The sequence below is a fragment of the Rhineura floridana genome, chromosome 4 (genome assembly GCF_030035675.1).
Source record: "Rhineura floridana isolate rRhiFlo1 chromosome 4, rRhiFlo1.hap2, whole genome shotgun sequence".
Taxonomy (NCBI): domain Eukaryota; kingdom Metazoa; phylum Chordata; class Lepidosauria; order Squamata; family Rhineuridae; genus Rhineura; species Rhineura floridana.
The window spans coordinates 7,313,575-7,338,688 of NC_084483.1; the positions used below are offsets into that span (position 1 = coordinate 7,313,575).

Below are 25,114 nucleotides of genomic sequence, written 5' to 3' on the forward strand. Positions count from 1 at the left end.
CTGAGGTGAATAAATCTTTACCTGTTTCTATGCAGGGCGTATAGATGGCATGATGTACTCTTTTTCTTTTTATGGACTCAAGGTGGCAACTAACACATCAGGGTGACGGTTATGCCAAGCCTCTTTCTCTCATGTGCTGTTTTTAAAATGCAATTTCCCATTTGCACTCTGAAGTGATGCAATCAAGAAATCTTACAATCTCTGTTCATGTAACATGTCAAAATGGAAAATGGACTGCCTTCAAGTCGATTCCGACTTATGGCGACCCTAGGAATAGGGTTTTCATGATAAGCAGTATTCAGAGGGGGTTCACCATTGCCGTCCTCTGAGGCTGAGAGGCAGTGACTGGCCCAAGGTCACCCAGGGAGCTTCACGGCTGTGTGAGGATCCTCAGTTCAGAACAAAGAAGATCAGCTTGTCCCTGTTGCTTTACATTTAAGAGCAGTTGAGTTTTGAGTTATCTCCTTCCCAGTACAACAACAGGTGGCAGCAACAGGTATCCCATTCCCTGCAAGTCTGTGGGGGCTGAAATGGGCAGACAGCTATGGAATGAAAGGTCACTGTAAACAGATTTAAATCAAAAGTTTTCAGAAGCAGGTCACTGGTGGGCTATAACTGTAACGATAGCTGCCCAGCAGCAGCATCAGTGCCACTTACAAGAGAGGCGAGGAGCGAGGCAGCTGGGTGGTTGGGTTTGTGATAAGCGGTAGTGGTGCCACTGTCAGGAAGCTATTGCTTAGGCTCTGCCCCCTGTGGTATTGCAGAGCCCGGTTTGCACCTTGATACACCAGTAAGCAAAGGGCAATGCAACAAGTTGGGTGACAGCTAGAGCGCAAGTGCTGAACGACATGCTGTGACGCTGATTGGGCACGATTAAAATATCATAATTGTGCTTACCGTGTGGTGGTGAGGGCGGTGAAGAAGACCCACTTCTCTGCAACCATTGCATCCCCAAGTTGCTGTCCAGTGGAGTTTTTCTGTATTGTCAGGGCATCATCAACAGGAAATTGAGTTTTAGACCCTTCAGAGGCCCACTGTGAATTGTTTGCAAGGAACTTTAAGGGTAAAGTTGCTCACTCCATAGCAATCTTAATGCCCCATCCACATCTACAGCAGTCCCCAGTAAAAACATCTGCTGTAACTTCTTGGGATCAGTTTCAGTTGATGACCTGCCTCATTCAACAAGCCTTTGAAGTAGAGACCTTATCCCAGTTGCATCTCTGTTGGAATTGCTTTTTAATCTGTTTTTAAAGCTTTTTTTTTTAAAAAAAGGTGTTTTTAAAGATGTTTTGCTTTAATATGTTTTTAAGGATGGTTTGTTGTAATATATTTTAAAGTCTGTTTTTATGATGTTTTACAGTGTTTTTAATGCTGTTTGCTGTCCTGGGCTCCTACTAAATAAATAAATAAAATAATGACAAAAGTATTCACTTAATCCTTATCTGCAGTAGCGACATATCATCAAAACATGAACTCACTTTTTCCCATTAAAGGAGAGGGATTTACCCAATCTTTATTCTTATGACTATATTTTGCTAGGGTACAACCCTATACACACTTACCCAGTAGTGAGTTCTATTGAACTAAATGGCGCTTACTTCTAAGCAGGCAAGTACAGAAATGTTCTTTGAAACACAAATAAGATATTTAAAGCAAAATACATTTAATCAAAGTGCATTGATTAAAATGGGCCATGTATTAAAGCAAAAATATTTTGTTAGATAAAAGGAGGATTTTAATTTTGTCTTACTGATGGAAAAATATAGCTTATTTATTTATTTCTAAGATTTCTTACCCACATTTCCCATATGGTTGCAGGGAATGTTACAATAAATATACAGTAATAAAAACAGATAAAGCCATTACAATTATAAAACATGTAACTGGTCCAAATGGATCAGAACAGCATATATATAAACAAAACAAAAATGCCTTAACTGCCAGAGTAAAGAGGTGTGTCTTCAGAATACAGCAAAAGCTGTACAAAGATGCTAGATGTACCTTTATGAGAAGAGAATTCCACAATTTAGGGCTGCTGCAAAGAAAGCCCTCTCCTAGGACACCACTACACATGATAGTGGCAGAACGACTAAGAGAGCCCTCTCTGCAGATCTTAACACCCCAGAAGGTTGGTACAGATGAAGATGACCTTTCAGATATTTAGGGCTTTAAACTCTAATGTGAACCCTTGAATCGGGCTCAGAAACAAATATTCAACCACACCATCATCTATGTGAGAAATCATTTTAAGCATGAAATCATCTTAATTGCTGTGGTAAACATTGGGGAAAGTAATTAGAAATAAAAAAATGTTCTTAAGCAATATTATGAATCACTTCATTGGTTTGATATATGTCCCGCAGAACGCAGCCTCCTCAGGAAATTTTTTTGAAGGGCTGGGTATAATTCCCTAAGAGAAAAATAAAATGCAAAGTTTCTAAACAGGAACACTTTGTAAAGCCTTCAGTAGGCTTGACATGTAAACAAGGGTGAGTTTTTGCCATGTCATTATGTTGCAACCCAAATGAAGATAAACGGGCCTCCCTCTCATTATCATTCATTTGCAGACTACTGGCAAGAATGCCCAACACGAATTCTTCCTTCTCCAACGCCATGAGGATCAAATTCCCTATATTTGTCATTATTTTGGAGGTGGCCATTATAATTTTATTTGGGATATTTGTAAAATATGACACAGGGAACAGCCACCCTCCACTCTCAGGTGCATTCTGGTTATACCCACGTAAGTGCTTTTTTTCCTTCGTTTGGTTCTTTTGTATGTTGCCCATGCAACCATGTTCTCTGGGCAGTTTACATGAACAAGGATGGTCTGTTGGTTACTAGCTTTCCGGTAGAGCTAGCTGAATTGCGGTAGCATGGTGCCCAACCATAGATTCATCTGCTAAATTGCCACCAAGCTGCTGAAGGTTCCATCTCATGGGAGCACAACAGCAGACTTAGAGTTTTGTGAGAAAGACACAGGGATTGTAATGATACTGCTATTATCAAAGATTCAAACTGAGGTTTTGTTTCTGGTTAGATTGTCATAGTCATAGTCAATCGTTAATATAATAAGGCTTATTCAAGCTTTTTGTTATTCATAACAGAAAGCTCCTGTTGTAATTTTAGTTTCTCAGCCATTCTACTAGGGATGGGAAGATTTGTCAATTTCGGTTCTCTCAGGTTCTAATTTTTCCAGTGTTAAATTCAGTCCTCCATTACTGCAGCAATCTGCGATTTTTTTTTAAATCCCCATGAAAATTCTCCACCATTTTAGTGCGAATCTCCAAATAAAATTTTTGACATTCTTTTTTGCAAGCCATTTCTCATCGCATCATGCCTTTTTGCCTGTTGTTTTCATATATTCATTTCTACTCACACTTTCCCCTAATACATGCATTTTTGTAACTATTGTTTAGTTAGTTAACTGCATCCCAAAATTCTAATAAATGCGAATTTTGAAGGGTGGCTTTGTTTCGGATCTCATATTGTTTCAGAAAGTATGAGTTTGATAAATTCTGCTTGAAATGCGAAATGAATCAAAAATCTCACCCATCTCTACATTCTATAGCTGGTTTAATAAGGAAGGCTTTAAGTAGGATGAGCCAGTGTGGTGTAGCGGTAAAGGTGTTGGACTACGGTTCGAATCCCCACACAGCCATGAAACTCGCTGGGTGACCTTGGGCCAGTCACTGCCTCTCAGCCTCATGAAAACCCTATTCATAGGGTCGCCATAAGTCAGTATGACTTGAAGGCAGTACATTATTTTTAAAGTAGGATACAGTATGTGTATATCCATGTGAGTTACTTATTTAGCAGGTTCTGCCCCCACTAAAGTTTATACCACAACCAATTTGTTAAATTATCAGTTTGTTTAAGGGACCACATGACTTTTCATAGCTTTTTGAAGCAATAGACTGTTCTAGGATAGCCATGGATCCATTTCATAAAAGTCTGTTTCTTAGATCTTTATTCTATTATTCCCCTTGTGTTTTCTGGGTTCATCCTGTGCATGGGAAATATGGATACAGTTGCAGTTCCTCATTATGTAGGAAACAGCTGACAGTTAGTGAGATCAATGCTCTTTTGGACTCATTTGAAGGAACACCTATTGAACCAATGTAGCAGCATAAAAGGAGCTTTCCCCCAGAACCTGTTCTCATTAGCAGGCACAGCCAGGAACACAGAAAGAGTTGGATTGCCGTATTCAGTGACTTTATCCATCACCTATCGATCTAGGAGCATAAGAGGTTGTCTCACACCAGGTCAGATTTTTTCTCTCTGCTTTGTCTACTCCGAGTGGTAGCCGCTCTCCAGGTCTGATCATTTTAACTGGAGAGTCCCGAATAAGAACCTGGAACCTTCTTTCTCCCAAGCATGTGCTCTGTCCCTGACTTATGTCTCCCCCATCTAATGTAGCATTCTGTGTTTTTATCATACTATTGGTTAGATCCAAAAGTGTCCTTCTAAATGAAGGACTATTTCTGTCTTAGCATGAAAAATCATTTGTGCAAGCTCTTGAATAAGACTTTGCTCATGCTCAAGACCTTTTGTGGCTCACCATCATTATTTAAATTTCTAACCTACTCCTCATTGACTAACAGTCCCAGGGTATGTTACATATAAGATCATAAAACAAACGCCAAGGAACAACAGGAACAGATAAAAATATCAAAATTAAGCATACCATTCTAAAACTACTTTAATAATAGCACTATAGGTAGCCTTGTCATTTACCAATTAAGGCCATTCCATTAAGACAAAGAGGCACATTTTCAACAGATGCCAAAAGACAAGCAAAGTCAGCATCACCCATTCTTCAGTAGTAGAGGCGTTCCTCAAATGGGACACCATCACAGAGAAGACCCTTACCCAAGTCATTCATTCATTATTTATTTATTTATTATTTAATTAATTTACATCCTGCCCTTTCTCCCAGTAAGAACCAATGGCAGCAAACAGACTGTGGGAATGCTGTGGACATAATATATCTCGACTTCAGCAAAGCTTTTGACAAAGTGCCCCATGATATTCTGATTAGCAAGCTAGCTAAATGTGGGCTGGATGGAACAACTATCAGGTGGATCCACAGTTGGCTCCAGAATCGTACTCAAAGAGTGCTTATTATTAGTTCCTTCTCAAACTGAGAGGAGGTAATGAGCAGGGTACCACAGGGCTCGGTCCTGGGCCCAGTGTTCTTCAACATTTTTATTAACGACTTGGATGAGGAAGTGCAGGGAATGCTTATCAAATTTGCAGATGATGCAAAATTGGGGGACACAGCTAATACCATGGAAGACAGAAACAAAATTCAAAGGGACCTTGATAGGCTGGAGCATTGGGCTGAAAACAACAGAATGAAATTCAACAGGAATAAATGCAAAGTTCTACACTTAGGAAAAAGAAACCAAATGCAGAGTTATAAGATGGGGGATACTTGGCTCAGCCATACAACATGTGAGAAGGATCTTGGAATTGTTGTTGATCACAAGCTGAATGCGAGTCAACAGTGTGATGTGGCTGGAAAGAAGGCAAACACTATATTAGGCTGCATTAACAGAAGTATAGTTTCCAAATCGTGTGAAGTATTAGTTCCTCTCTATTCAGCAGTGGTTAGGCCTCATCTTGAATATTGCGTCCAGTTCTGGTCTCCGCATTTTAAGAAGGATGCAGACAAACTGGAGCGGGTTCAGAGGAGGGCAACAAGGATGATCAGGGGACTGGAAACCAAGCCCTATGAGGAGAGACTGAAAGAACTGGGTATGTTTAGCCTGGAGAAGAGAAGACTGAGGGGAGATATGATAGCACTCTTCAAGTACATGAAAGGTTGTCACATAGAGGAGGGCCAGGATCTCTTCTCGATCATCCCAGAGTGCAGGACACAGAATAATGGGCTCAAGTTGCAGGAAGCCAGATTTCGACTGGACATCAGGAAAAACTTCCTAACTGTTAGAGCCATACGACAATGGAACCAATTACCTACAGAGGTAGTGGGCTCTCTGACACTGGAGGCCTTCAAGAGGCAGCTGGACAGCCATCTGTCAGGAATGCTTTGATTTGGATTCCTGCATTGAGCAGGGGGTTGGACTTGATGGCCTTATAGCCCCCTTCCAACTCTACTATTCTATGATTCTATGAAAAACACTAGAAACACTCGAAAACATCATAAAACAGATTTCAAAATATATTAAAACAGAATCTTGTAAAACATCTTTAAAAAAAAAAAAGCTTTAAAAAGATGTTTAAATGCAATTCCAACACAGGTGCAGACTGGGATAAGGGCTTTAGTTAAAAGTCTTATTGAAAGAGTACACGTATCTCTCCAGGTCATGGGATAACAATTTGGAAGCGTGGGCAGGTTGGAAGAGGGAAAGCTGCACCAAGTGGTTCAGTCACTGATACTTTATGTCTTCAAAGGCCAGCAATAACACCTTGAATTGGACTTGGAAGTGCACAGGCAACAAGTATAGATCCTTCAGAATTGGCATTACATGATTCTAGCTAGTTGCACTGTTTCGGCAGCTGCACTGTGCGCTAATTGCCACTTCTGGACCATCTTCAAGGGCAGCCCCATATAAAGGGAGTGACCAGATTTTCTCTGTCCAGGAACAGCCATAGCTTGTGAAGCAGCCAGAAGTGGAAATAGGTACTCCATGACATTGACGCCACAAGGACCTTCAGTAACAAAGCTGGATCAAAGAGTACACCTGCTCCTTTCAAGGGAAGTGCAACCCCTCCAGAATAGGCAGTCTTTCCAATTCCTGGACGTAATATGTTCTCATAGAGTCCACAGTGCTTTTTTCTTCTTGGGATTCAATCTCAGTTTTTTGACCCTCATCCAGCCCATTACTGCCTCCAGGCCAACAGACATGGCCTTCTTTGATTCAGATAACAGGGGAAAACCAAGTAGATGCCATCTGCATATTCTTGGCATCACACTCCAAAGCTTTTAATGACCTCTTCCAGCTGCTTGACAAAGTTGTTGAAAAGGATGAGAGACAAGGGAGACCTATCGGACTCCACACCCCAACTGCCATGGGGCCAAACTAAAGTTCTCCAGGGCTACTCTCTGGAAATGACCCCGCAAGCAGGAGCAGAACCACCATATCACTTTCTTGCAAATTCAACCACCTAGCTGGTCTAGGAGGATATCATAAATGGTTTAAAAAGCTGACTCAAAAGCTGAAAAAGCTGAATTGATTCAAGGAGAATCAATAGACTTGAATTCCCCTTCTCTTTCTCCCCAGATAGGTCATCAACTAGGATGTCCAAAGCCAAAAGGAGACCTGAAACCGGATTGGAATGAGTCCAGATAATCTGTTTAAGCAGATATGAAGGTGGATGGCCATCATCCTCTCAGTATAAGGCAACTTCCAATGTTCCTTTGTTCCTTGTGTATTTGGGCTGCAACCTTTAATCGGTAATTAAATCTAGAAAAGAAGCTCTACTGCATTAATGAAGGTCCTCTTTTAATCAATAAGAGCAACTAAAGCTTTTGTTTATTAATGGTGGGATCGCACACTTTCTTCACTCGGAGAGCACCTGATCTAGTAACATGCAAATTTGTTCAATTTAATTGATTAATTACAGTTAATTAATTTATATCCAATTGGATAGCTTCAGCAGGAGGATTTTTCCCCTTTGGAGGCCTCTTTGTCACACAGGATTTTTTTTTTTAATTGAGTGCGCTCTTCATGATAGGTAATTGGAAGTAAGTGGGTAGTAGTAACTTCTCATTAATGCAAACAGTCGTAGGTCAAAGACATTGCTCTCCTTTTCCTTCCAGTCTTTCAGGATGTTCATGTGATGATATTTGTTGGGTTTGGTTTCCTGATGACTTTCCTGAAGAAATATGGCTTCAGCAGCATTGGTATCAACTTACTCATTGCAACCTTGGGACTCCAGTGGGCCACTCTATTACAAGGGTTTTGGCATATGCACTCAAATGAAATCCATGTTGGCATTCAAAGGTAAGGATAGCACCTTGACAACCATGGGAGCACCTTGACAAGCACCAACCACTTGAGATTCATTAGAGACCTCCTCCATAGGAGAACTCACTTGAATTCATAGAGTCCTGTGGCTCCTTAAAGAACGAAAATCTAGGGTTTTGTAACGTAAAACCAAACTCACTCTTTGGGGAGCTTTTCTATAGACACCAATGCTACCTTCAGCAACTAGAACTGAATTTTACTCAGAAAAGAATCAGGCAAAAATAGATTTTAAGGATCTGCTTAGTTTATAGTATTCCACGTCTTCTCAATCTTATTAGTGAGGAGATCGCCCTCTTATGATTTGTTCAAATGTAAACTGGTCCTGTAGACCCAAATATATTGTAAGAGTCTTGAATTCAATAAACGACTAAAATTAATGAAAGTAAAATCAATTAACTACAACTGAAACGAGTTTTACTTGGAGCATATATTTTGATTCATAGAGCCACTCCAGATAAGTGTAATTTTAGTACAAAACTACACAGCTCAGGTGTTGCAAGGAATTCAAGTATCTTCCCTCAAGGTGGTGCTCTTGTCAATGAGTCGTGGTGATTTCAGCATATTTGCTCAAGAGTGTTGCTGAGAATTCATCATTTCCCAATCCTCAAAATGCACAGCATTATTGTTAATAAAATGCAGTTTGCCATCAGCAGCAACTCCATTGCTGTGAATGTCATAGGCACCTGTTCTGTCTGTGATATCATTAGTGTCTTGTGAAGCCACTCCATTTCTCATGTACACCACTTCTGCACTTTCCTTCTGTAATGCTGAATTCATCTTCCATGAATGCAAATGGTTGGGTGGATTTCAGTTCCCCCTCTGAGCATTCCCCTGTTCTATATATCCTGTAATCTAGGCACTGGACATCTCAGCAAGAAATTTATAAGAGGATTTAGCCAATTCGATTTCTTTTTGGTAGGTAGGATTGTCCCAAATCTAATTATTAATTCAAATAACATCTTGCCAATTTTTAATTTATTGCATGCATTCCTCTAAGTAGCTCAGAGTCACACTAGACAAGCTAAGACATACAGAACTGCTGCTGACCCTTGTCTTTTCCCCTCCCCTGCCTCTTCATTGTAACATGTAATAAAAACAACAGTTCTCCCTGCCCTCTGCCAATTAGTAGCCAACGTTATGAGGCAGGTGCAAGAAGGCACATCATACAGTGATGTCTAGTTATGTAGTTTGCTCTAGGTATTGTAAAGGCAAAAGAGATGGACGAGAAACACTGAGTGGGGGGCATTTACTTTTTTCTTTTAACATCTGCCTGTCACAGAGTATCTTTGGGGCAAACTGCATTTTACATGATTCATTACTTTTAAAAAGCTCACTTGACGGCGACCTTTATTTTGATGCAAAAAGACCTATAAAGCCCTGTTCTGGAAAGTACTCCTGCAAGAGACTGGGAACACATTCTGGATTGGACCTTTCATCCAGTCCCCATGCAGCCTACTATCCAGGCAGCTTAACAGAGACACAGCTTCTTAGATTCCACTGTAGGACATCATAATCATCCCATTCCCTCAAACATACATGACCCCATCCATGACCTCCTACTTACCTATGTTTTTATTTCCCTCCTCCCCCCACTTCCTATTGAAAGTATGATCAATGCAGACTTCAGCACAGCGGCTGTCCTGATTTCATTTGGAGCAGTTCTGGGGAGAACAAGTCCAGTCCAGATGCTGATTGTGACCATTTTGGAAATCACAATTTTTGCATGCAACGAACATCTTGTTGTGTCGATATTAAAGGTAGGAAATTTCTGTGACATATAAATTAAGGACAAAAAGTTGTTCATTTACATTCTTCCTGTACTTTATAAAGGAAATCTACCCCAAGGATATCCAGTCTCTGTTTAGTTCTCTTTATATCTGTGGAAGGTCAATCCAAGCACCAATGTCTGGAGTCTAGAGGGCACCTCCATCCCAACACAGCAGCCGCTAACAAATTCAAGTACTAGTCAGAAGGATACATGTGAATAAATCTGGCATTTCCAAACTGTTCAATTAAATAATTGCACAACTATTTCCTCTCGTGCAACGGAACTTTCCCCTCCTTCCCTCCTGTATGCCCTGCACCATTCCCAAATTATCCCAGAGCATTGGAGTAGGAGACAGGGAGAGAGATGTTCACCACTGTCCTGGCCAACCCAATTGGATTCAGACTCTCAGTTATATTTAAGTTTATTTCATCTCGGTCAGTCAGTGTGTTCCCCTGTTGATTATTCAACATCCCTACCAGTGGTTTAAATTTCCCTTTCATTTCTCTAATCTTTTAGAATAGGGCTCTTGTTCTACCCTTTTTGTTGTCCTCTTCTATTTCTATACAATAACTATTGTAATAGTTCTTTGTCCCTACGTACTAGTGGCTGTATTGTTGCATTTAGGGTTCTGACTGTGTTTCTATCTCCTTTTGCTTTTTGCTTTCCTTTTCTCTTTAACCATTGGAAGAGTTTCTTCGGTCACCCATTGAGGTCTTTCTCTCTTTTTAACTAGAGGTATTGTCTTTTTGCATTCTTCCCTGATAATGTCTCTGACTTCAATCCATAGTTCTTCTGGTTCTCCGTTAACTAAGTTTAAAGCCTCAAACCGGTTCCTTATTTGATCTTTATATGCTTCTGGGATGTTATTTAAATTGTATTTTGGCGTTGTGATTGCTTTGTTGGTCTTCTTTAGCTTTACTCTGATTTTCGATACGACCAGTTCATGATCTGTACCGCAGTCTGCTCCTGGTCTTGTTTTTGCAGAAAGTATGGAACTTCTCCACCTTCTGCTACCAATTATATAATCAATTTGATTCCTATACTGACCATTTGGTGATGTCCACATGTACAGTCTTCGGTTGCTCAAAAAATGTGTTTGCAAGAAACAAATTATTGGCTTCACAGAATTTAGTAAGTCTCCTGCTTCATTTCTATCTCTTAAGCCCGATTTCCCCACAATTCCTAGTTGTTCTCTGTTTCCTACTTTTGCATTCCAGTCCCCCATGATTATCAGCACATCTTGTTTTGGTGTGTGATCAATTTCTTCCTGTACTTCTGCGTAAAATCTCTCCAATACCTCTTCTTCTGTGTTTGCCATTGGAGCATAGACTTGGATGATGGTTGTGTTAATAGGTTTCCCATTTAATCTCATTGATATCACTCGCTCAGACCTTGCGTTGTAGCTCCTAATTGCTTTTGCTACATCACTTCCCACTATAAAAGCAACCCCATTTCTTCTTAATTTCTCGTTTCCTGCATAAAATATTTTGTAGTTGCCTGATTGAAAATGTCCCATTCCCATCCATTTTAATTCACTCACGCCAAGTATTGTAATGTTGATACGTTCCATTTCTTGCTTGACAATTTCTAACTTTCCCTGGTTCGTGTTTCTCACATTCCATGTTCCTATTGTGTGCGTCGTACAACTCTGGACTCTCCTTTCGCATCTGTGTGCATCAGCCTCTGGACTTCCTTTCGGCTTTGATCCAGTTGTGTCATTAGTCACAGCACTACTCATACTTGTCCTTTGTTCTTCCCCAGTAGCTTGGTGAGTGCCTTCGGACCTGGGGGTCTCATCTTCCAGCACTATCTCCTGTTGCATTTTGGATAGTTTGTTCATAGGGTTTTCGCGGTAAGAGGTATTCAGAGGTGGTTTACCTTTGCCTTCCTCTGAGTTTGGATGCATCTTAGTCTGGTGTTTCAGCTTTGACCATTCCACCTTGGGTGCCCTGCTAGGAGTCTAGCCTCTTGGTCTAGACTCCTGACGGCATTAGCTTCTTCAACACTCTCAAACTCCCTCACCACATTAAGGTGTGCATCCTAGAGGGCATCCTAAAGTTTTTTGTTTGTTTTTTAATTTTATTCAAGATAAAGTAAAAGTACAAAATGTTCCAATTTGATTACATAGAAGCATTACAAAATAAAGCAACAACAACAGCAAAAACAAAATATAAAATGAACAAAAGTAATAATAGGTAATTATTAAGGTTAACTTCTTACCCCTTCATATTTAAGCGTAATAATATAATACAACAGTTTCCTATATTGAGGTAAATAAATTAGAGCTGTTTCATCTATCACTTTATCATTCCAGAATTGTATAAATAAAGCCCATTTCTCTACAAATCTGTTTTGATGGTTATAATTCATCACATTTCTATTATAAGTCATTTTTATCATTAATACTGTCTCCCAAGTGTTTTTCAACCAATCCATCAATGTTGGGGGTTTGTTATTCTTCCATTTTTGCGCGATACATATTTTTGCCACTGTCAGCAAAGTAGCTACTAATTGAAAATCTAGATCAATAATTTCTTCACGAAATAAGCACAAAAGAATTGTTTTAGGATTTCTGGATAACGTTTGACCTGTAATATTCTGTATCATATCTAAAATTTTGTTGCAAAAAGGTTTTATTTTAACACAGCTCCAAAAAAGATGTATAAAATCCACGTTACTTCTTCAACATCTCCAACAGTACATATTTTGCTTAAATATTTTGCTTAATCTATGTGGTGTTAAGTACCATTGATAAACTGCTTTAAAAAAATTCTCTTTCAAATTATCATTTGATAATGTGGTTGGGATATTCTTAAACAACCAAATCCGCTCTTCTTCCGACATTGATTTATTAAATTTCTCTAAATCTCTGCTCCATTTCTTTTTATAAGTTGAATGTAATTGTTGCATACTTAATGAGGAGAGGATTTGATATATTTTAGGAACAGCATTCTTTTTCACTGATTGTAGTAAAGAAGTCTCAAAAGCCGTAGGAGGATGTGGGTTTCCGTGTTTTGTTGTTATTTGTTCTACTATATGCCTTAATTGAAAGAATTGAGATAATGGAGGACTCTTATCATTGAAAATTTCAGCTGCATTTTCATAAGAAATAATAAATCCTTGTTGAAACCAATCACTATACTTGAACAGTTTTCCCCATGTATGGTAATTCATAGTTTGTTGTAGTTGATTGTTTACAAATTCGTTTCTCAAAATTGAAGTCAGAGGGGAGAAACCTGGGGCCAGCTTTTTTACGCAATAAATCCATACTTTAAATACTGTGTTTGTAGATGTATAGAAATTCTGTTTAGTTATTATTGTTTTTGGCTTAACCCATAGTAGTTCCTGTAATCTTCTCCTATACATTGCTTGCTCCACTTTTAATAAGATACTATCGCAATCTTCAAACCAATCTGTAATTAACGATAATTGCACTGCTTGGTAGTTGAGAGGTAAATATAGTCAAATCCATGTCAAGTTCTTCCATTTAAATTTTAAAAAACTTAAATCTGACCTTTTTTAAAAAATGATTTTTTAAAAATAAAATTTAGTGACTGCTCCTGGAAGCAGCCGTACACACAATTTGCCCTTTTAGAGAACAATAAAATATTTTTTTAAACTGAATCTAATAATGACCAATGAATGAAAAGAATTATTTAAAATAGTGTAGCATACAGATGGACAAGCCTTTTGGAAGGCACTCTTGGGAACAGCAGTTCTTGGGACACCCACGTCATGGTTGATACTGCATACGCCAGGCGCAGGCTTGCACTTTGCATGTGGTGATAACCAGGTGATCCTTGGAGCTTGCAAAATGCATTTTCTCCAAAGAAAGTCTATGTCTCCACCAATAGATCTCCAGAATATCTCTTGAGAAGCCTGGTACAATAAAACAAAACACTTCAGAGCTGTTCCTACTCCAGCTTAAGGAGAGAAGAATACTGAGATGCAAAAACGTACAGCTAGCAACTACCCATCTCAATAATCGAACTAGCTGCCCACCTCCCTCTCATCCCTCCTGCACTATACAGCTCTGAGACTGTAGGATCTGTAGGATGGGGGGGGTGAGTCTTGCATAGTCTTTTGTGTTGGTGCACTGGCACCAGAACCTTAAAAGTCTTCATAGGAGGGCCATATGTACACAGGCATATTTATCTGATATCATGACAGCAATTGTTATGGGAGGGAGACTTGGTTTTAAGATAGTGGTTCAGCATACTACATGCTTTATAGAAGGAGTTGTACGAATTGTTGGAGCTGCTTATGTCATTTCACAGGCCACTGATACTGGAGCATCCATGACTATCCATACTTTTGGAGCCTACTTTGGTCTGGCTGTTGCCTGGGCCACATATCGCCCTGGTCTGAAAAATGGACATGAAAATGAAGGTTCTGTTTACCATTCAGACATATTTGCCATGATTGGTGAGTATGAGCCTTGTTTTCTATTTTGGGTTAGTTTTCATGATGCAACTCTGCATGCAGTAGCATCACATAAGGATGGCCAGCAAAATCTATATTTTCAAAACCAATGTCCCAATTTGCTACATGGTCAAATGTTCCTAACCAATTATGCCCGGAGATTCAGGTAATTAGGCCTGTAGAAAAGAATTGTAGGTGCCTGATGACACACAAGGCAGGCAATTTTAATTTCCATTTTTGGACTAATAGCAAGTTTTTCGTTTTCTCACTTCTCCATCTGATGACGGGGCAGATAGCAAGTGACCTGTGGACGTGGCATGATTCTAAGGAGTGACATAGTACTATGCTGGAAGGCATGTTAAGTGATGCTCTGACACAATCTACCAAACATGATGTATAGCTGTGTAGTAGCAAGTGATCTTACATATGACGTAACAGCCTCTTCTATAAATGTAGTAGAATATACTGCAAGATTAACACTCATTTTCATGATAATTGCTTACAGAAAAAAAATCCATTTGCAACCCCATTAACCCAGAATATTGTGGGAGTAAAGTGATGTGCAGTTCTTTCCCACGATTCCATAGGGTAACAGCAGAAGTGTTCATGTGCAGAAAGGGTGGGGGAGTAGTAACCTGTCCAATGACGGCCATTGTTCTCACAGCCACTCCTATGAATGAAATTTAGTGCAACATGGCTGTATAGCGGTCAAAAAGCCACAGTACCATAAGGCAACAGATACTCTTAGAAATCAGGACAGAAGTGCTACATTAAAATAAGTAAAACTAATAAAATAAACCCCATGTCTGAATGCAGCTTAGATCATTTAAGGGCTATCTCAAAATTGGCAGCTTCCTATATCCTTTATGTTTCCAAATGGTTTATACAGGTACCCTTTTCCTTTGGGTGTTTTGGCCCAGTTTTAATTCAGCAATTGCAGCACCAGGAGAGGACCAGTACAGAGCGATCATCAACACTTACTTTGCTTTGGCAGCAGGCACCCTCACAGCATTTGCCACCTCTATCTTGGTGGAAGGTAGAGGCAAACTTGACATGGTAAGCTTTGTGTTGAATGCCCATGTTTTTATTTAACCTATGCATATCCATCGCAACAAGTGCTTTTGGGGGAGGTTCTCATGTTTCCAATCTTTAAGTTCAGTCCACATTCCTGCATACATTTGCAATTTTTTTTAAAAAAAAAGTCATACAAAAATTCATCAGAATTTTAGTGCACTTTTCTCCTCATGTACATATTTTTGTATGCTATTTTGCCCAACATGTATATAATTTTGCAAGCAATTTCCCCTAATAGAATACACTTTTGTATGTTGTTTTTCCCTAATATTTGCATTTTGTTCACAAGTTTTGGTTGGAAGACTGTATTACAATATTTGGAGGAACAAATTTGTCCCCAGTCTTTAGTGTGGTTTCATTTGGGTTTCTCAGGTCAGTATCTAGAAAAAGATTTATGTCTTCTAGAGCTGTCCCTATCTTAACAGTGCTTCCAGATGGGGGTTTGTGGGCAAAAGGTGTTACTTAAAAAAGATATCGGATTTTTTTAAAGATAGGGTAAATTCAGATTAAATGGAAGGAGGAGACTGGATTTTTTGTTGTCAATAATGTCAGGTGGACCTACTGAAACCATGCATCAGCATAATTCCTAAAAAATCATTAAAACAGTTCATATCCCCACAAGCATGCAAAAAGCACATATCAAGAAGCATACTAAAACCACCAGGAAGAATTCCTACAGGAAATCAGTACACAATCCGATAAGCACAATCCCACCCCACCCCCCAAATCATGCAGTTGCCCACATGGCGTCTTGGGGCTTCATGGAGTTCCCAGTAGAAGCTGATCCCTGCAGGGTCTTGGGATGCATCACCAGAAACACCTCTGTTTTTTCGTTAGCACACAGCAGAGTGTAGCCATCTTCCTCCCGCCCTCTGCCCTGAGAAAAGTCTTAAACCAGTCCACTTCATCTCCTGCTCCAAACTCCAAATCGAGGTCCTGCCACAAGTCTATATCTGGGGTTATCTTCTTCAGGACTACCTGGCCTAGCCCATCCAGGGTGGCAGAAAAGAAATCTTCTTTCTGCTCTACCTTACCATCTCCAGTGTAAGTTATGGGCCCAAACAGAGGCAGCTAACCCAGTGTCTTCTGCCCTCCAAACTCACTGGGCACTGGATGCCTCTTACTGCTGGAATTTGCTTAAGGATTGCACTCAATCATAGGAGCTGAATCCCACCCTATAAGGCCATTATGGGGGCACCCAAGGGGCAAAATCACTTGGGGGTTTTTTCACCCCTCTCTCCAGGTGCTGGAAGCTTCTCTTGGACTTGCTCCCACCTCAGGCTTCTCCTCCTGCCTTTTTCTTGCACAGACATTTGGCCACGTGCTGGCAGCTCCACTTGCACGCACACCTCCTGCGCTTTTCCTCCTGCACACTTTTCCTCCTGCACTTTCTCTTCCACAGCTGGCACACAGGGGGTGAAGAAATCCATCAACAGCTGCTCTTCTCCAACCTGTAGCCCACCTTTCTCTAAAGGCCCTTCCTTTCTCCTGCACTACTGCTTCAACAGCAGACCCACAAGGAGCAGAGAAATCTATGGGCAGCATCTCTTCTCCAGCCTATCCTCCACTTTCTTCCAAGGGAACTTCCTCTTCATTTTCCAGCCTGTCCTCCATCAATTCTTGGGGCTTTACTTCCAGCTCTCTGATGTCTTCGCCCCTGGCAGGCTCCTGGGCAATCAAGGCCTCTTCTTCATCTGTCACTGACTGCAATTCCTCACAGTCCAAGGCTGGAAGGGGACTCATAGAAATCATCTAGCTCAACCTGAAACACCATAACAATATGTTTCCCTTGTCCCAAGTCAGCTTGCCCATTATTTCTACTACTGCATTCCTAAAGCCATCTTTGCAAATATCCGACAGCAGCGATTCCGAAGCTGGACCACTTGAAAATTGCTGAGGGTGTTGGTGGACCACTTAATAATTTTTCTGCCTGTTGTAGCAATTGTGATGCTCTGTGCTAGTTGTATGGCTTTACAGACATGCCACACACCACCTGCATGAAGCTGGTGGAATGCGAACACAGATCCAGTATTAGTCAATTACAAGATAGGCAAACTGTCTCTTGGGTTTACAGGTTTCATCTCATTTGTCAATAGGTGCACATTCAAAATGCTACCTTAGCAGGGGGAGTTGCTGTGGGTTCCTGTGCAGACTTGAACATCTTGCCTTTTGGCGCAATGTTAATTGGCAGCATAGCAGGAATAATCTCAGTTGTTGGATTCAAATACTTGACTGTGAGTATTATTTTTCTTTAGAAATATCACTAATACCAGTATACTATGCTGAGTAGGCCAAGAGCAAAACCATGCTTGTTAGTTTGTTTATTATTGATATAGCTTATGTTTGAATCAGAATCGGTAATGAAAAAGTTCAGTAGGACTTACTATTCCAGTATCTCAGATATCACTTGTTAGGTCTTCTCCCTGTTGCGCCAGGAACTGCCACATTTAGAAATAGATTACTGTGTAGTGTATGTCTTGTGCTATAAGAAGATATATGGGATGGTTTTTCCTCATACAGTAGCCATTTTCCATAAGTGCTGACAGAATCCAACACATGTGCATGCATGTGAACTTTAAGTGGGGAGGGGGAAGGGGGCAAGTAGGTAAGCGCTGTCCCACTGTCCATGAATATACAGTACCAGCTTCTCTCCCGATCTTTGCCTATTCAGCACACGGGGACCCTGAGAGTGCAGGGCTCTGATGCCCCTGTACATTTGACCCCTCACAGTTCTTTCCTGTGATGGAAGACAGTTTTTGTCATGATGATTTCCATATTTGGTTATATTGGGGATTCGCTTTATTGCCAACTCACAGGCCAGTTGCCATTCTTTAGGGCCACATGGGTAGCCCTGGCAAGGAAAATTGTGTTGGAATTTCAGCAATCTTATTGAAGGCAGAAGCTGCCTTCCATTCCACCCTCCAGCAGAGTCACAGCCTCAAATTATGTTACCTCATATATTCTATTGTCGTTTAGAGAAATGTTTTTGAGATAACTATGGTATAATAAATGTAGATTATATGGTAGAACATAGTGGTTTCATTTGACTTTGTACAAATTCTCTTTTTGATAATGTAAGGAGGACAGGAAAAAGAAGGAAGCACAACCGTTATTTTCTTTCAGTCCATTCAGAATGTTATTTTTCACTTCCCCGTAGCCATTGTTTGCCTCAAACCTGAAGATTCAGGACACCTGTGGAGTCCATAACCTGCATGGCTTACCTGGAATTTTGGGGGGCATTGCAAGTATTATTGCAGCAGCTTTACAGATCAACAGCAAGTGAGTTGCAAAAATGTTTTCCTTAGGCATAGGCTGTCTGGTAGTTTGTAACTGCTAGTAAAGCAATATGTTTACCTTGATTGTAATCTATGTTTTGACAAAAGACAAAAACAATCACTCCATCCAAGACTGAATTAAATATTGCTTTTACATCCATTTAGCAGTAGGAGTAGCATTAGAGCACAGAATCATAGAATCATAGAATAGTAGAGTTGGAAGGGGCCTACAAGGCCATCAAGTCCAACCCCCTGCTCAATGCAGGAATCCAAATCAAAGCATTCCCGACGGATGGCTGTCCAGCTGCCTCTTGAATGCCTCCAGTATCGGAGAGTCCAGTACCTCTCTAGGTAATTGATTCCATTGTCGTATGGCTCTAACAGTTAGGACGTTTTTCCTGATGTCCAGTCAAAATCTGGCTTCCTGCAACTTGAGCCCATTATTCCGTGTCCTGCACTCTGGGACAACCGAGAAGAGATCCCGTCCCTCCTCTATGTGACAACCTTTTATGTACTTGAAGAGTGCTATCATATCTCCCCTCAGTCTTCGCTTGTCCATGCTAAACATGCCCAGTTCTTTCAGTCTCTCCTCATAGGGCTTGGTTTCCAGTCCCCTGATCATCCTTGTTGCCCTCCTCTGAACCTGTTCCAGTTTGTCTGCATCCTTCTTGAAGTGCGGAGACCAGAACTGGATGCAGTACTCAAGATGAGGCCTATCCAGTGCTGAATAGAGAGGAACTAATACTTCATGTGATTTGGAAACTATACTTCTGTTAATGCAGCCTAATATAGCATGTGTCCTTTTTGCAGCCACAACACACTGTTGGCTCATATTCAGCTTATGATCAACAACAATTCCAAGATCCTTCTCACATGTCGTATGGCTGAGCCAAACATCCCCCATCTTATAACTGTGCATTTGGTTTCTTTTTCCTAAGTGTAGAATTTTGCATTTATCCCTGTTGAATTTCATTCTGTTTTCACCCAATGCTCCAGCCTATCAAGGTCCTTTTGAATTTTGTTTCTGTCTTCCACGGTATTAGCTGTGCCCCCCAATTTTGTATCATCTGCAAATTTGATAAGCATGCTCTGTACCTCCTCATTCAAGTCGTTAATAAAAATGTTGAAGAGCACTGGGCCCAGGACCGAACGCTGTGGTACCCCACTCGTTACCTCTGCCCAATTTGAGAAGGAACTATTGATAAGCACTCTTTGAGTACGATTCTGGAGCCAACTGTGGATCCACCTGATAGTTGTTCCATCCAGCCCACATTTAGCTGTCTTGCTAATCAGAATATCATGGGGCACTTTGTCAAAAGCTTTGCTGAAGTCGAGGTATATTATGTCCACAGCATTCCCACAGTCTACAAGGGAGGTTACCCGGTCAAAAGATGAGATAAGATTAGTTTGGCAGGATTTGTTCTTCATAAATCCATGTTGGCTCCTAGTAATCACTGCACTTTCATAGACCTGATATAGTGCATAGATTGTTGTAACCCACCTTGGGACCTTTGGATGAAGGGTAGGTAATCATCATCATCATCTTGAGATCAGTTCTCTGCATTTCAACATCAGTTTGTGTTTATTTTAAAAAGTCCTCATGAAAATGTGCCAGCAAGGAGGACCTTTGAATATTGGACAGTCATGAGGTGGGGTCCCAGGGCAGACCATTTTTCTCACTCATTATTTTAAAAAAGTTATGTGTGTTTTATGTCTAAAAGAACACAAACCAGCAGATTCCACTCAGCCAAGGTGAAGGTAATGAAATATGTATTTTATATCCTTATCTTATAGCTTATCAGCCGCGATGCAGGCTGCAGCCCTGGCATGCTCAATAGGAATTGCTTTGGTAGGAGGGGTATGCACAGGTCAGTAAAACAATGTATCAATGTACCGCTAGGCTACTCCAGACAAGTGTTATTGTGGGGTGGCTCCTCCTGACTGCAAGTTGTTTGCAGTGTCCTTGTGATGGTATTTTCATAAAAATGCCAGCCTATATTCCCTCACCAATTTAATCCATATTTACCGTTTCTGAGGGACATCCAAGAAGTAATGACACATTTACAATATTCAGTCTCCATTTGGAACCATACTTGGAAATGCATCTGTTTTACTGGGTAGAACTTCATGTGAAATGATAAAATCTTCCATAGAAATATGTATGTATTTAATATGGCACTAGGTGGAAAAAAAGCAGAGTTCGGAAAAGTTACTTTTTTGAACTACAACTCCCATCAGCCCCAGCCAGCATGGCCAGTGGACTGGGCTGATGGGAGTTGTAGTTCAAAAAAGTAACTTTCCCAAGCACTGGAAAAAAGAAAGCGTAATCTTTTCTTTTTAGACACTAACTGACAAAAGAATGAACTGTTGAGATTTCTGTGACATTTTCCCCAGTATCCCATCCTATTATTTTTATATAGAACCTATTATGGAATGCTTGCCGCTTTTAATCTACTGTTTGTGTTCTCCCCCCCCCCCCCCATGATGCAGGATTAATTCTACGTTTGCCTTTCTTGGGAGAACTACCTGATCAGAATTGCTATGATGACTCAGTGTATTGGGAGGTAAGACAGAATAATACAGCAGAGTGCACCAAAAAAATGGAATTTTTCTTTCAGTTAGATGCCATTACTGGGCGGCCAGTGCTGACTTGTCTTTCTGGTCCATCCAGACCAATCAGGTTTGCTTCATTTCTTAATAAATGAGTCCATAGCGCATTTACATATCACACTTTTCTGGCTGGGAATCCTGGAGCACAAGAATGATGCATTGTGAGCGGTAGTGTCACTCTTTCAGCCCAGAGTTGTGTAAATCACAGGCTATAGCAGTTGGTGGGGAGGTGTAGGCAGTTTCCTGCTAGATCCTGACAAGGGGAGAGTGAAGGTCAGCGTGATGAGCCCACACCTCACTGTGCCCACCCCACCCCTTGTCAGGAAGTGGCACTGATGCTGAGCTTTGGGGAGGAATGTGAGCAACACCACCCTGCCTCATCCCACAGACCACTCTGCGCACAGGGTGGTTGACTTTGGTGTGAAGCCAAGGGTCTCGCATTCAAGCACCACTTTGACATTTTGCATTGCTGCATTGCTATAAAAAGTTTTCTGTTAAAATTTTTATCAACCTCCACTGTGCCCCATAATTCTTATTCTTTCTCTGGACTCCATAGTACTTGTACCAGTCAGTTTGCACTCCATCTCTCTCCAGCCCCTTTCCTTATTCCCCACCCCATCCCACTGTTCTCTCTGAATTCTGTTAGCCCCTTTCCCCCTCTCATCTGCACCTTAGAGTACATAGTGCTCTTACCAAGCCCACAGATTATGGGAGGAGACACACACACTGTTCTGCCAGCTCCAGAGTGTCTCCACCTCTCTCTTCTGAAAATGGGGCATACGAAGCTAGTCAAGCCCCGGCCCTTTTTACTGTAAAACCTGATGAGAACAGCTTGAGTGCATTTTTTAAAATTCAGCTTCAAAGGGATTTTGCAACTGATTGGCAGATCAATCCATTCCTCCTCCAGGTGTGGCCAATGGAAACACTTTGCTCTGGCAACTAGTGTGTTCACAGCCTGTCTCTGTAACCATTTTCTCAATCTTTTCCTTCTTCAGTCTTTGTCTCTCAAGAGCCAACTGCACATTATCGGTAAATGCATGATCACATTTAACATGTGGTTTAAGGTGGTGGTGGTGATGGTGGGGAGTCAGCTTCCCTCCAACAGCAAATTCTAGCTTCAGAATTTTAGTCACAGGGAAGGGGGAAGGTTTAACACACATACCATCATCAAAGTCCTGATTGAGCTCTGCTTTAGAAAAAAAAAACATGTTAAATGCAATTAACGTAGCATGAAGATTTGCCCTTTCCCAGGTGCAGAGCTTGGAAAAGTTACTTTTTTGAACTACAACTCCCATCAGCCCACTCCAGTGGCCATGCTGGCTGGGGCTGATGGGAGTTGTAGTTTTAAAAAGTAACTTTTCCAAGCGCTTATATTGGAGAAGGAGTGCTCCGGGATGAAAACCCATTACTTTTTTGGCAGGCACCCCCACTCCCATCTCCCTCCAGGCAACCCTCTCTCTCTTGCTACAGCCAATCAACAGGGAGAATCCAGCAAGTCGGCAGTTACTGCAGCCAATTAGCATTAGTATGAATCTCCTTGTTGTTGTGGGGAGGAGAGAAACAGGAGGAGAGTCAACAGGAGTGAAGAGTGTGCAGAAGGGACCCTGCACTTCTCAATTTGCCACTATATTGCTGCCCTCCCCCATTTTCCTGTTTCTCTTACCACCCTCTCACTGCTTTACTTGCAAGAGCACATAAAGTTTCCACTCAGAGGGAGTCCCAGATGTATGTTTAGCTGTTACAGACTTGAAAAACTGATGCCATGTTCCTAAACCAACCACATGACTCTGAACAAATTGCACATTACATTAATTGCATGGCTAGCAGCCATCTCAGAGGATTTTTCACATTTTAATCTTATGGGACAGATTTTAATCAGGATCACAGTGTGTGAGTAGGTGAAGCTTAAACCTTACCTTAATCACAGCCTTGATCCCAACAAAAATCAACTCCTCCCCTGATAATTGCCCTACGGAAAAGCTCCCATTGGTGCCAGTCTAGAGAGAAAAGGAGTCACGGAGACATAAGGCTCATCATAGGGTTTCACTGTGTGTCTGATGCTACTTACATCCCCCTTTAATTTGCATAGTGCACATGCCATTACTGGCAAACAGAATCTATCACACAGTCCCCCTGTAAATCCATACTAATTCAATCCGATAATCCGATAAGGGAAGGAAAAAAGTCTCTGCTTTGTATCTCTAGGGCTTGCAAGTTGCTGTGCTCCGATGCTTTTAGGTGGGTATGTCAGTCATTCCCCTCTCCATGCCCACTTCCTTCTCCTCCCTTCTTTCATTTCATTTCCTGTGGGATGAAGAGAAACTTCCGCTTCTCTCGCCTGTTCTGTAAGCTTCTTTTATGTTGCTGCAAATGGTGCCTGTATTTTCTCCCCCCCCCAACTTGTGCACAAAAGCATAACACTGCTCAAAGATTTGTATTTCATCGGGATTGTACCAGTGAAAATACAAATAATCGCACTTCTGGGTTGTTGTTGTTTTTAAATGAAACTTACTGATAGAACAAACTGAGCAAGCTCAGTTGCCAGGTAACCAGAGGGAGTGGAAATGTTAAATTAGAGGGCATGGTCTTTAGGAAATTCTGTGATTGATGCTTTCCCTCAAGTGTGACTAGAAAACACCATGTTTGCAGCTGAATCCCTTACTATAGATGGTGCAAACAGAAAATGGAGGTAAAAACAGTGTCGTTAGCACAAAGTTATGCTCCCATGTGGCTAAGCCCAGAGTGAGACAGTCATTCTCTCATTTCCACTCCCAGCCTTAGTGGGCATGTTCCCACAAATCTACAAGTTAACTGATTCTTTTTTACTGAATCTTCAGAAAGAAGTGATGTTCCCATAGGCAGGTAGAAAAGGACCACATACTGTGAATCTATGGAATTTTGCAATACGGGCAAAAACAGCCAGGGAGAGGAATGTCATTGGTCCAGTCCTACATTCAGGCACGCCTCTTCTACATGGCACCTTGTGTAACAGGAAACAGACAAAAAGTTGCAAGTCACATTTAAGAAAATGGGGATTACACCTGTAGAAGGAGTTTCAAGGATGCGGCCAAATCCCTCTGCAAGTTCTTTGTTGACTTTGGAGACTGAAATGGCTTTCCCTTTTGAAATCCAGCAGTTGGAAACTAGTAGAAGTCAGGAGGTTTATAATCCTGGCTGTGCAAGCTCCTGAATGGATCACTCAGCCATCATTGCTGCAATCGCCCAGTTTACAAGTTTCAGCAGTATCTAAACTACATTAAAATGTAACACAGTCTGATCCCAGGGGTTTGAGGGATGGCTAAAATGATATGCATGCAGGGTAGCTTCTGTTGGTTACACATTAAATGCTTGCCCAAGGTACTATACAGGTGAAATGTCATCTACTCAAACTGGTTTTCTACATCTACTGTGGTTTTCCTTCTAGGTTCCTTTTGAAGATGCATCACAGGAGAGCAGTGTAGGAAGACCATAGCAAACTCAATGTTGAAGCACAGAAGAAGCAATCCAAGTTTAGCTCTTGTTGTCAAGTGGAATATATGGCTTGTACCTTGTTTTTCTTTTTTATCTTAATGCAAAACTAAAATATTGCTCACATAAGCAGAATTACTTTACAGGACATCCCCATTAGAATGTTTGTGCTTCAAATATATTCAGATCCTGGCAGCACAGACTTTTGACAGAAGGCTTGTTGATAACAAATATGTTGTGTCAGAAGTGACGTCAAAACCTAAGCTACAATCCCCTGGAGTTGATCAAACCTAAAAATGAAGCCTGATGAAATGAATTTACTGCCTCTTTTCAGTAATTAACTGGTAATTAATTTAGAGGAATTGAAAGGCTTATCTTGGTATTCAATGCATAAAAGACACATAAGCCAATGATGATTATGATACCAAGCAAATGGAAACATATCACTGTAATAACAGAAACTGAAATACAAGTAGCAGCAGTTTTTGTTGTTGTTGTTGTCA

The 25,114-nt window shown here is 40.9% G+C and overlaps 1 protein-coding gene across 6 annotated transcripts; it reads left to right on the forward strand.

The window, feature by feature from the left end:
* Positions 1-2,109: 2,109 nt before the first annotated feature.
* Positions 2,110-25,095, forward strand: RHAG (Rh associated glycoprotein). Of its 6 annotated transcripts, none has more exons than XM_061622327.1 (12): positions 2,110-2,128; positions 2,568-2,743; positions 4,167-4,265; positions 7,787-7,970; positions 9,601-9,751; positions 14,040-14,187; positions 15,074-15,240; positions 17,355-17,492; positions 18,416-18,537; positions 20,328-20,401; positions 21,024-21,097; positions 24,568-25,095. In XM_061622327.1, the coding sequence occupies exons 2-12, from the start codon at positions 2,581-2,583 to the stop codon at positions 24,613-24,615; spliced, it is 1,368 nt and encodes a 455-aa protein (XP_061478311.1). In that variant the 5' UTR covers positions 2,110-2,128; positions 2,568-2,580; the 3' UTR covers positions 24,616-25,095. The 6 variants fall into 6 exon arrangements, with proteins under 6 accessions (XP_061478311.1, XP_061478312.1, XP_061478313.1 ...); XM_061622328.1 differs by having other exon boundaries at positions 4,170-4,265; XM_061622329.1 differs by lacking the exon at positions 4,167-4,265 and having other exon boundaries at positions 2,111-2,128.
* Positions 25,096-25,114: the final 19 nt, after the last annotated feature.

Coding starts and splice junctions, on each gene's coding strand:
- RHAG (XM_061622327.1), top strand. CDS start 2,581: ATGCCCAACACGAATTCTTCCTTCTCCAACGCCATGAGGATCAAATTC. Junction 4,266..7,786: donor AAGAGGTTGTCTCACACCAG/GTCAGATTTTTT, acceptor TTTTCCTTCCAG/TCTTTCAGGATGTTCATGTG. Junction 21,098..24,567: donor ATGACTCAGTGTATTGGGAG/GTAAGACAGAAT, acceptor TTTTCCTTCTAG/GTTCCTTTTGAAGATGCATC.